Source organism: Castor canadensis, chromosome 3 (genome assembly GCF_047511655.1).
Source record: "Castor canadensis chromosome 3, mCasCan1.hap1v2, whole genome shotgun sequence".
Classification (NCBI taxonomy): domain Eukaryota; kingdom Metazoa; phylum Chordata; class Mammalia; order Rodentia; family Castoridae; genus Castor; species Castor canadensis.
In genome coordinates this window covers 33430609-33443804 of record NC_133388.1, presented here as the reverse complement: position 1 = coordinate 33443804, position 13196 = coordinate 33430609, and the positions used below count along the sequence as shown (strand labels likewise).

General features: G+C 38.8%; 1 protein-coding gene across 14 annotated transcripts in view; it reads right to left on the bottom strand.

Annotated features, from left to right (window-relative positions):
* Positions 1 to 11055, bottom strand: part of Numb (NUMB endocytic adaptor protein) — a 137815-nt gene extending 126760 nt beyond the window's left edge. For 6 of the 14 annotated variants that reach the window (XM_074067595.1, XM_074067607.1, XM_074067596.1 and 3 more), the window contains exons 1-2: positions 10942 to 11032; positions 3845 to 3963 (exon numbers count right to left, since the gene is read on the bottom strand). In XM_074067595.1, coding sequence (XP_073923696.1) covers positions 3845 to 3874 — 30 coding nt within the window. In that variant the 5' untranslated portion in view covers positions 3875 to 3963; positions 10942 to 11032. The other 8 variants (XM_074067604.1, XM_074067605.1, XM_074067600.1 and 5 more) reach the window with 7 other exon arrangements.
* Between the last annotated feature and the right edge of the window lie 2141 nt (positions 11056 to 13196).

The following is a 13196-nucleotide window of genomic DNA, read 5'->3' as shown; positions in this document are numbered from 1 at the left end:
ACAATAAATTTATCAAGGTTAATAAAAATTATTATAATTTTTCTTCATAATGTTTTTATAATCATTATTAAACAAATTTCCAACTTAAAAATGTATCATGTTTGGGCTAGAGGCAAGCCTAGCAAGTGTGAGGTTCTGAGTTTAAGCTCCACTACAGTAAATAAATAAATAAATAAATAAAGTGTAATAATATATTTTCCTTTACAAAAAGGCTATTGTAATATTCCAAAAGAAGACTCTTAAAATAAAAAAAAGTGAGTCAGTTGTGGTAGCTCACACCTATAAACCCAGTATTTGGGAGGTTGAGGCAGGAAAATCATAAGCTCAAGGCCAGCCTGAGCTACATAACAAGATCCTGTCTCAAAAAAAGGATGATAGGATAGGTGAGTTAAAGAGGGGGGAGGGGGAAAGAAAGGAAGGAAGGAATGGGGAGGGAGGGAGGAAAGAAGGGAGGGACAGAGGAAGTGGGGGTAACCATACCAGCACACGGGAGGCTGAGGCAGGAGAGTGAGTTAGAGGACAGTCTTGGCTATATAGCGAGACCCTGTATCAAAAAACAATATAAATAAACAAAAACACCAGAAAGAGTGATTAAAAAAAGACAAACAGGAGAGAAAAAAAAAAAAACAGGTGTAATAACCTTTAAGTCGTATGTTTAAAAACCCTTAACTCTGATTTCTACTAAGCTTTAGTAGAACTACTGATACAAAGTTGCCTATAAGCAGAAAAAGTGTTCATTTAATGTTCAAGTATAAGGTAATATAAGAATCAAACAGCCTATATATTTAAATTAGTGAATTTACTTATAACCTATTCTTGTAATTTTAAACTGCTTCCCTCAGCACTATGGCCCTAACTGCCACACTAGGTCAAAAACCCAACTAATTGCTACTTGAAAAAAAAAATTGGTAACAAAACAGAAAATTTATTAAACGTTTGCAACAAGTCAATAAACAAAGGATGTTGGGACAAACAAACGAATTAAGTTGGGCCTTTTTTGTACCCACATACCAAAATTACCTCAAAATAGATCAGAGACCTAAATACAAGAACTAAAACAAGGGCTGGGATGTAGCTCAGTGGTACAGCGCTTGCCTAGCATGCACAAGGCCCTGGGTTCGATCCCAGCACCAAAAAAGAAAAGACAAAAAAAAAAAAAAAAAAAGAACTAAAACAATAAAACTCTTAGAAGAAAACGCAGGCATAAACATTCATGAACTTGGATTAGGCAATGATTTCTTAGATATTACACCAAAAGCACAAGCACAAAAAAAGTTGGATTTTGGTCTGGAGATGTAGCTCAGTGGTAAAGCACTTGCCTGGCATGCACAAATTCCTCAATTTAATCCCCAGTATTATAAGGAAAAATAAATGAAAAGACAGCCCAATAATGGGAGAAAATATCTGCTAATCATACATCTTGTAAGGAACTTATATGTTGAATATATAAAGAGATTTTATAACTCATAAAAATGAAAAGACAACTCAATTTTTAATAGGCAAAGGATATGAAGAGACATTTCTGCAAAGATTTACAAATGGCCAATAAACACAAAAAAAGATTCTCAACGTCACTAGTCATCAGGGATATGCAAATCAAAAACCACAATGTAGCCAGGCTAGTGGCTCACGTCTGTAATCCTAACTATTCAGGAGGCAGAGATCAGGAGGATCATGGTTCAAAGCCAGACCAGGCAAATAGTTCATGAGATCCTACCTTGGAAAAACCCTTCACAAAAAAGGACTAGTGGAGTGGCTCAAGGTGTAGGCCCTGAGTTTAAACCCCAGCACCAGAAAAAAAACACACAATGTATTTCTACTTTAACACCCACTAAAAAGGCTCAAATGGCAAAATAGAAATAAGGGCTAGAATACAACTCAGTGGTATAGTACACTTAGGGTTGGGGGGATAGCTCAGTAGTAGAGCACTTAGCAAGCACAAGACAAGACACTGGGTTCAAACCTCAGCAGTGCAAAAGAAACCAAAAAATTATCATACATTTATATAATGGAATACTACAATAAAAAGGAATAAATTATTGATACATAAAAAATGGCTAAATCTCAAATTAATTAGGCAGAGTGAAAGAAGTCAAATAGCCTCTCAAAAAAAGTGTATCATATGATTCAAATTATATATAATTTTAGAAAATGCAAACTAATCTATAATGACAGCAGATCGGGGAGAAGAAAAGAAGAGATGCGCTATAAAGAAACACAAGGAAGTTTCTGGAGTGGTAAGCATGTGCCTTACCTTAAATACAGTATGTGCATATATAAAAACTCATCAAATTGTACTTTTAACATGTATAGTTTCACTGAATGCCAATTACACATAAAGTTGACAAAAAAGGAGTGCATATGTGGGCTAAGTATGGTGGCTACACCTATAATCCTAGCTAGTTGGGAGGGAGAAATAGAAGAATCACAATTTGAGACCAGCCCAGGCAAAAAAAGTTAGCAGCACTCTATCTCAAAGACACAAGCTGGGAGTGATTGTACATGCCTATAATCCAAGCTACCCAGCTACTCAGGAGGCAGAGGTAGGAAGATCACAGTCCAAGGCAGGCTAGGCAAAAGCATGAGACCCTATTTGAAAAATAAACTTAACCAAAAAGGGCTGGAGGCATGGCTCAAATGGTAGAGTACCAGGCCCTGAGTTCAAACCCCATTACCACCCCCCCCCCAAAATGATGACAAGTCATGTAAATAGACATTTACTATTTACTTTCTTGTCAATGTTTTCAATGTAGTACCTGGTAATGCTATCATTGCAAGAGTAAGAAAGACTTAGCTATATTGGAAATGTGATTCTTTCATACCACCAATAATAAATGATTTTTAAAAATAAGAATGATATATGCACATATGAATAATAAAACAATAAAAAAAAAGAATAAACCAACTCTTAAGGGGGAAGGAGGGTTAAGAGAATATAGCAGAGGGAGTGAACTTGCTTAAAGTACTCTATACATATGTGGAATTATCACAATGAAACCCTTTTGTACCATTAATGTATGCTAATAAAAATAGTAAAAAATAAAATAAATGAATCAATTAATTTAATGAATCTCTTTTTTTGTTGTTGTTGTAAGACTGGGGTATGAGCCCAAGGCTTCATGCTTGCAAACCAGACACTCTACTGTTTGAGTCACACCTCCAGTCCATTTTGCTCTGATTATTTTGGAGATGAGGATCTCACAAACTATTTGCCCAGCTGGCCTCAGACCTCAATCCTCCTGATTTCGGCCTCCCAAGTATCTAGGATTATAGGTGTGAGCCACCACCGCCCAGCTGAATGAATCAATCAACTCTTTAAAATAGTCAACCATTCAAAAATTATATTCATTGATGAAATTTAAAGAAAATCCACTACAGCATAAATGTGATGGCAATTACACACCTGCTTGCTTGCTTTTTTCCTTTTTCTTTTTGAGGCAGTGTCTCATTATGTAGCCCAAGGCAGCCTCCAACTCACAATCTTCCTGCCTTAAGACTCCTGAATGATGGAATTACATGTGTGCAGCACACCTGGCTTATTCGTTTTTTGGAGACAGGGTATCATTATGTTCCCCAGGCTGGCCTCGAACTTCTAGGCTTAAGAAATCCTCCTGCATCAGCCTCCAGAGTACTTCAGACAGTGGGCATATATCACTAGGCCCACCTTTTTAAAAAAATGTATTAACTCTAGGGAAAAATAAACTGATTATAACTGGAATTTAGAACAAACTTAAATCAGTAGTGGCATTAAATGAAATCATTCAAAGAAGCAAGATTTTGATAATAAAACGACTAATACAACATTCCATTGTTTTTTTCTGGTGATATACTTAACAATACCTACTGTTAACAAAAAGTGTTTGAAGCTTTGCATGATGATACAGGCCTGTAATCCCAGCACTTAGGAAGCTGAAGCAGGAGGATCTCAAGTTCAAGTTCAGCCTGTGCTACATACCTGAGATACTGTGTCAAACAAAACAAACAAAAATATATTCAGAAGAGGACCAGCTAATATCTAGAAACACAGCTTTTCACCATACAATAAAATATTAGCCTCATCTGCTTCACGTTTTAGCCCTTCCACCAAACAAACCAATCACAAAAGCAAAGATAGTAAATGCTTAAAATACACGTAAAGTTTTAAAGTGAACTGTTTTTCTTAACTGCCATATTGCTTATAATCATAGCATTTGGAATATTAGCCTATCTTACAAAGAGAAGTCTATAGAGAGAGAGATACAGATCTGTATAATATGTTGTTTAATTCCTAATAATTACCAATACCACGTGCTGAGTGCCCACTATATCCACATCAGACAGGTAAGGAGGTTAGTATAAATTCTATTTTATAGATGAAAAAACTAAGTCTAAAAGAGGTTTAATAAGCTGCGCAATCAGTAAATTAATAAGACAAAGCCAGGATTTAAGAACTTGGTCATATAATTATATAACTTGTATTATATCCATTTTATCATACTTCCTCTGGACACAAATGCTGTCTTTTCCAATTTTAATATACAGCAGTTATATACATACTCTTGTAATCAGTAGGCTATCTTTTGGTTCTGTAAGATGCCTCTAAGGGGTTTTGTTTGTTTGTTTGGCAGTACTAGGGTTTGAACTCAGGGCCTTGTGCTTGCTAGGCAAACACTCTACCACTTGAGCCACACCTCCAGCAAGATCCCAGATTTAAAAAAAAAAAAAGTATTTATCTTGGTTAAGGAATACTAGGAACTAAAGTTCCTTACAATGGAATTGATTATATTAAAATAATTCATAAATTATCCAATATATAACTGAAATGTACCTGAGATATACATTTGCACAGCTGACCAATTAACTTTTATTTTTCCAAAGTCAAAGGTAACCAAGATCAATCTTACAAAAGTTATGAGTTTAGCCTATTTCTTGGTTCCTGGCTTCCCTGATTTTGCTTATATTTAGGTACTATTCTAGAGATTTCAATCCCTCTTCTTTCCTAACTGGAAAAAATTTGACAATAATCAATTTCTGAATTAACTATATACACTTTAATCTACCCAAGTTAGCACAATTAAGATTTTTGCTGTCTAGTCAAAGAATTCAAAACTCTGATCCCAGTTTAAAGAATGTAAGGGAGCCAAATATGATGATGCACACTTATAATCCCAGCACTTGGGATTCTAAGGCTGGAGGATCTTGAATCCGAGGCCATCCTGGTCTACGAACCAGGACAGCCTGGGCCACATAGTGAGACCCTGTCTCAAAAAAAGGATACAAGGTAGCAGCAAACAAGTAAAAAGAGGGTTTTAGTGAAGAGAGAAGGGGAAGTCACTACATATGAATACTAATATAGCAGTTCCTGGATTGATCCATTTATGATAGCTGAGCAGTCTCTTCCTAAGCCCATATTCCACTGAAGAGGACAAGTGGAAAGGCTTGGTTGCTGAGAATTATTCCAAAGAGCTGCAGATGCAAAGTGCTGAGTCGCCTTCTAAATCCACATAGTCAGGTGGGATGGAGTTCAGTGGTAGAGCACTTGCACTTGCCTAGAATGGTGAAGGCCATCCCCCGAACACACCAAAAAAAAGGCAATAAATTCTGCTTATTTATTTATCCTGCCCAGCCTTTCATCCACTAGGACTAGTACTTCTTAATCTATTTACTTGCATTCTGACATGATTTCTTGAGTGGAAGAAAACAAAGCAAGATTTATAACAAGCAGCATAAACTGCAGAGAACTAAGAATAAGTCCAGGGAAGAATGTTGCAAATAGGATCATCCTCCTTTACATATGTCATCCAGGAAAACTGCCAAGAACCACTCACTCCTCTAGACATACTTCCTGCAGATCCTCCAGACTCCTCCTTAAGCACATGTCAGTATTCTCTTCCTTCTCCTTTAGTTTCAATCCTCCTTTTTGCCTCAAGATTGATAAAGAGTTTGCAGGGCGCCTGTGGCGCCCAACTGTAATCCTAACTACTCAGGAGGCAGAGATCAGGAGGATTGCAGTTCAAAGGCAGCACAGGCAAATAGTTCGCAAGACCCTATCTCAAAAAAATAAGCCATCACAAAAATAGGGGTGGTAGAGTGGCTCAAGGTATAGACCCTGAACTCAAGCCCCTGTACCACACACAAAAAAAGATTGTAAGTATTTTATATTCTCCAAAATTCATCTTAATTCTTTTAGAATACACATTCTAAAACCTTATATAGTATTTTACCACTAGTGATGAAATTCACAGTGTTATATTACTTAAAACAAATTTTCTTTGCAACTAAAGGATTTATGACAAACTTTTTAAGTTTTCAAGTACAAAACACTTTTTTAAAAGGTGTTAAGTTTACTAAGGGACCTTTTCAAATAAAGAAATTCTTGACATAAGCTAAAAACCAGATACACGGGTTTTGTACTTTTACACAATTACATTTTCAGGCACCAACACTTTCATTAGGATTTTTCCTATGCGTAGTTTTAGGGCACGAAGCAGAAAAAGCAGATCAGAACCTATTATAAAAGAAGACTTCCCTAAAATAGAAAATTAAATTAATTAATTACTATTAATTAAACTTCCATGTAAAAATCACTTATCTGAATAAACTTTGATAAGTGAAATTGAATCTCAATAAGTAGAACAGTTACGGACATTTATCTAACTACAGATTAACAAATCTCACTGCAAAATGAGCAAAGCTATTCATAGATAAGTGTGATTAAATTATGAATGAGTAAGTTAACTGAATAAAGTCCATTTGTTAAATAAAAGCAAGAAAGTAACCAAACTGCTCATGTTCACAATTATGAAGAATGAATGTTTAGGGCTGGAGATGTGGCTTAAGTAGTAAGGCACCTGCCTGTCAAGCATAAGGCCCTGTGTTCAAATCCAGTATCACCAAAATAAACTTTTATATTTTTCTCCACCCTTAACATTTTAGATTCTTCCATTTGTTGTAGACCTGAATCATCTATATACGTATACAATGACTTAAAGAACAACCACTTTAGTGGTAAGAATATTCCACTTAACTCAATGCAAGAAATCAAAAAAATTTTTTTTAATTTTTATCTTATTCATATGTGCATACAATGTTTGGGTCATTTCTCCCCCCTTCCCCTACCCCCTCCCTTACCCCACCCATGCCGGCCCCCTTCTTCTCCCCCCCACCCCCTCACTACCCGGCAGAAACTATTTTGCCCTTATCTCTAATTTTGTTGAAGAGAGAGTATAAGCAATAATAGGAAGGACCAAGGGTTTTTGCTAGTTGAGATACGGATAGCTTTACAGGGAGTTGACTCGCAAGAAATCAAAAATTTTTGTCCTTAAACCTTTGTTGCGCGCGCGCACACACACACACACACACACACACACACAAAATGAGTAAATTTATTTTGTAAAAAAAAAAAGACAGCTTTTTCTTTTGAAATCTAACATGCAATGATCATATGTTTTCCAGCTTTCCATTTGGAATATTTTTGGATCAAAGATTTTAAAGAAATAGAAGTATGTGAAATAGAACTAAATTTTTTAAGAGAAAAAAAAAATCCAAAAATCCTGATGCAAAGCTGCAATAGTTTCTTCACAATTTTATAAAACATTAATGAAATGTTACATAATCCCTTGGATTAAAGATTGTAAAGAGGGCTGCAAGGATCTCTTTCAGTTTTCAATACTGCTTTCTCTTTTTTTATATCTAGAAAATCAGATCTACATCTATTTCATTTAGTTTTCAAGTGACCATCTAGTTTTCAACAGAAGAAAAACCAAACCAATAGTAGCACAAAACATACATATATACTCTTAATGTAGCTTTAAATAAATATTATAGATTATACTTAGGTTCCTCAAACAAGTTAAATTTATAACATACCATATCCATTTCATTCTCAGGGAAGAAAATGATCAAAAGCTCTTGCTTAATAAACAATTTTCTTTATAGTTAAGCATCTATCCCACCAAACACATTGTGCCCTAAGTATTATCAGTATTTCTTCTTTCTACAAAAATCTAAAAATCATATTGCCAGTTCCTTAAAAATGTCTGTATTTTATATGCTTTGTATTAATACAAGGCCAATAAAAGCTTTAAAATTCTTTTATTATCTAAAACCGAAATATCTTTTCACTTTTTCTCTTTTGAAATTTGGGATTGTTTATTTATATGTTTGTTTGTTTTTGAGTCAGGGTCTTGTTATATATATAGGCCAGCCTGTCCTGGAACTGGTAATCCTCCTACCGAAGACTCCCTAGTGCTTGGATTACAGGCACAAACCACCACACTCTGCTAAATGTTTCTTATTTGTATTTGCTTATTTTCTGTATGTGCAATGTTCTCAAACTAGTTCATTTCAGTGTAAGTTGTTTACTGTCAATATGTCTGTGTACACTTGGCTTTTTTTTTTTTTTTACACACAATGCTTTACAGTTCATTGGTTAAAAAGGGGGGAGGGAGGGTGAACAAGAGGGCACAAGTGAAACAAAAGTAGACCAAATCTAAGAAACACCAGTTTCTTTGCCTCAAATTCCCTAAGTTCTCATGCCAAAGATTCTCAGTATCCTAAAAAGTTCCAGAGTCAGAGGCACAAAACAATATATAAGACCAACACAAGAGAAATCAAATCAGAAACTGATGAAATATAATGGAAAATATCACCGCCTTAGAAAAAATTGCCAGAAAGAAGATAAATAACCCAAACTCTAGCTACTGGAGGGTTGCTTTTGCTATAATGCATTGCTCAAAAGTTTTACAAACTTTTCTGACTGTAAGAAACACATTTTACATTGTGACCTAGTACATACATGTATGAAAAGTCTCCCAAAACAATACTTATCCTTACCAAGTGCCATGCTAGTCTATTCTGTTCTACTTTGCTTTATTTTTAATGCTGGTGATAATCTGCAAATTTGATTTTATAAATTACTAAGTAATCACAATCCATGTTTAATAAAACATAGGCTTAAAAAGGCTATCCTTAGCTGAGCATGATGGTGTGTGCCTGTAATCCTAGCCTGTGCTGAGACAAGAGGATCAAGAGTTCAAGGCCTGCCTGGGCTACATTGTAAGATTCCTGTATCAAACAGAAAACAAAAAGATATCCTTTATAATAGGATTTCTTAAAATTTGCCTCTACTTATGTCTTTAGCAAAAAGGGCGGGTATTTTAAGGTTACTAATTTATTATATTGTCATTAAAGCAAATGTTTCTTAAAGTATTGTCCCTTGACCAACATAAGTAACACTTGAGATAATACAAATTCTTGGGCCCCACCCTATATGGGCAGAATCTGAAACTCCAGGTGGGACCAATCAATCTGTAGCTTAGTAAACCCACTAGGTAATTCTGATACAAACCCATGTTTCATAATCACTGCATTAAAAAACTCAGGTCTTCATCTTCTATTTAAAAAGTACACACATACTGGAGGTGTGGCTCCTGGTAGAGCGCCTGATTTGCAACCTCAAGGCCCCGAGTTCAAACCCCAGTGCCAAAAAAAAAAAAAAAAAAAACCACAGTGCTACGTGCCAATCACTATTCCAAAAGCTCTACAAATACTAACTCATTTTAAACAATTACAAACCCTACGAAGTAAAAACTATTAGTTTCCCTATTATACAGATCAAACAAGGGCAGAGGGGTTAAGTTGGCCAGCTAAGTGGTGGAACTAGAATTCAGACTTATTTCGAACTTATCAGGGCATGCTATCCTGGCCATGAATATCCTCTTTCTGATCAAGTCTTCAATTCTTGTGCTACTCCTCCCCGTTTTTCCTTCTCAAATTCCCCATTCTGTCATGCCCTTATTTTCTAGTATTATCGCTGTCACCTCAAAACTAATTTCTAAAGCACTGGAATGCAAGTCATTTAACCTTGCTTTTGGGACCTTTTCTCTGGTCCTAGATGGCATCTTAATATTATGAAGCTGAAGTTTCTTCTCTCCTTGAAGACCTTACAACCTATGATTAGGTTAATTTTTCCTGTCTGCGGTCCTGGCCAGTTTCTACAAGACCACTGCTCTCAAACCGGGCAACTTTCTCGTTCCCTCCCTTCCTATAAGGAAATTACTCCTGGACTCCCACCTCCGCCCACCTCCAAGCTCGAGGGCACTTCCATTTCCTCGCTGAACCCTTACCCTAGTCTCAAACCTCGAGGAGTTCCTCCCTGGTGCCCCAAAGATCTTCAGACCAATCTGGGGTCTGCGGTCCCAGACCAGTTGTGGGAGACAGGGAGCTGAGGTCCCCTCCCTACACTCAAGTTGCTATGGTTTCCAACCCACCCGACCCCCCGAAGACCCGCTCGCTGCTCCCCAATCTTCCTCCGACAGCCGCCGTTTTTAGGAGGGTCGGGACCCCGCCGGGTGCGTTTCCCAAGACCTCCCTCCTCCCACTCCGACCCAGGCCGCTCCCTGTCACCCCGGACCCCGGCCGCTCGCGGTCTCCCCACCTCCTTTCGTCTCCGACAGGGGCCACTCCCAGTTCCCTCGCCCCCCCCCCCGCACCCCCTGCTCTCTCCGCACTCGCCGCTCCCGAGCTTTCCGGGGTCCCCTTCTCGTGGGCACCCCAGCTGTCGCTGGTAATTCCCAAGTCACCCCGCCCTCGGACCGTTCGCCCCGGTCATCCCAGATCTAGGACCCCGATCGCTCCCGTCTCCTCGGGAAGCTAGCCCCTCACACACCGGCCGCCAGTCAGTGCTCCAGACCCGAGCGCTGGACGTCCCAAGGGATCTTCCAGCCAGACCTGCTTAGGTTCGGCGCCAGCCTACCTTCCCAGAGCGATATCCGCCACCAGGAACCGGGCCATTCTCCCACCAGCCCAGTCAGCGCCAACTCGCCGCCTCCGCCCTGGCTCCGACCCCGACCCGGCCCGTCGTGCAGGCCCCCTTCCTCCAGCCTCCGCTTCCTGAAAGCTGAGCTAGAGTTTCTGCCCGCGACGGCCTCCAGACCTCAGGCCCGGGTGACCAGCACTCACCTGCGCTGCCCCCAACCAACTCCAGCGCCTCCGCCTCTACCTCGGCCGCCAGTAGCCACCAAGCGCCACTACCTCCCCCATGACAACAGGCCCACCCCGCATCATACGTCTAACCTATCCATTGGACAGCGGGGTGGCGGCTCTCTGCTCTGATTGGTTTAGCTTACCCATCCGTCATCTCTTCTTTACCGCCCCTTTTCCTGGACTGGGTATTCGCCCCCGCCCGGACCAGGACCGTCCTAAACCAAGCTTTAGTTATAATTGGTTGATGGTTGGGCAGTTTGAAATTATGATAGGCTACTGAAAGTGTCTGTTAACTTAACTGGCAAGCGATGTGATGGCCATGGTTGGTTCAAACTTATGCACAGTTTGGTTGCGCAGGAGAAAGGAAAAGGGCAGACGCTCACAGCCGAGGTTACCAGGGAAGGGTTAACTCTTTGTTGTGAAGTTAACGCTGTAAGCGCTTCCTTTTCTCTAGCTGTCTTCCTACAAGATGAAACTTAACACTACCAACTTCAGAGAGGTAACACTTGCAAAACACCATAATCACGGGTTGTGTTTAAGGAAGCATCTCTAATCCTTTGGAAGAAAAATACCATATAGATTAAAATTTTCCCTTTTCTTGAGGTCCCAACTTCCTTGAAGTTCTTTCCGGTAGTCTCCATGCTAAATGGTAAAGCTCTCCGTCTTATTTAGCAGCAATCAGTCCATTCCAGTTGCAATTACAAGCCTCATCAATAAACTGAAGTGTCGTGTTCAGAGTTCTCCAGCTTCCAGACCCGTTTCTGGCGGACTTCTGCCAAGTGACCAGACAACCATTGGCAAGTTTTGAACAAACGGACCACATTTTATCCTTGTGATGCTCTGGAAATGAGAATTATGCTTGCCCCCACCTCCCACCCCTGCTTGGTTTTTATAGTCTGCAGTTTTTAAATAGCCCTACTAGCTGCGTCAGATAATACTTTTAAAAGCTTGTCTTTTTTGGTTGTTCTTCTAAATCTCTCCTCTTCCTAGCAGTCTAAATTAGAGGCATTGAATGAATTGCAGTGGGTTTTTTTTTTTTTCTCGCTCGGCACAATACACAAGAATAAATGATTGCATTTTTTATTCCTTTGGGTACAAATCACAGTAGACATTTTTGAGAAATCTGGTGTTGCTATAAAAACTCTTGTGCTCCTAGAAATATATCCATCATTAGCTTTTTTTTTTTTTTTCATTTCCATCCACTTTTCCTGCTCCCAAATAAGAAAATGCTGGCCTGATTACTTTTTCTATCTCCAAATCAAATTTAAATATACCTTCCTCCTAGAATATGCAAGCCCATGGGGGATAAAACCTATACCCAGGGATGGTTGGGATCACCAACGAGGCCTTCCTTTCACACTTCACAGGCGCTGTTTTATGACTGGAACCTTCTTGTGGTCTCAATCTACCTGGACTTTGGAAATTTTGTACTTTGCCCGTATCTTCTTCCTGTAACTCTTTGTCCCGTATCTCTTCTATCTACTAACCTTCTGCCCTTTTCAAGCAAGCTACAAGGAATCTAAAACTGTCTGGTTTGTTATTCAGGAAAAAAAAAAAAAGCTGGCTGTTTTCAAGCCTATATTTTTAGTCCAGTTTAAATAAACTACACACTTCTATCACCAAACTAAGTGAAAATTATTCCTCCAGTAACTATACGTAACAATAAGGTGTCTTTTCCTAGTTATTTTCCGGAACTTTCCTCCCCCTTCTCTCATCCTCACCTTCCAATTTAGAAATAACCTCCCATTCAATTCAATGACTCACAAAACCCCATAAAAGGAAAGTGGAAAAGCCAAAATTAATTCAGAGATGTCTGAATCACTCAGTTGAAGGAAAACTCAGACACTGACCATGATAAGATGGAAGTCAAGATGATTTAGGCCTATGTTAACATCTCAGAACAAATGACATAGCATGTACATGTGACGATGCCCCAATGAGAAGGCAATATCATTACGTCCTTCTACGTAGCCTTTGTAATATATCGCTGTTTTCTTCTCTCTAGCCTGGCAATGTGCCATAATACCAATTTTAGAGCAAGTTAGAAGGCAATTAATGTCCTGGCAGATAGGAAACAATAACGTCATAGGAGGGCATGACCATTATTATGGTACTTTGGGTAATAATGGCTCTTGCACAGCCACAGTGACTAGATGTTATAGAGAACAGAGAATTAAGCCGGTCTCACTAAGAGGACTTAGCATCTAAGTTTAGGAACTTATCAAAATTAA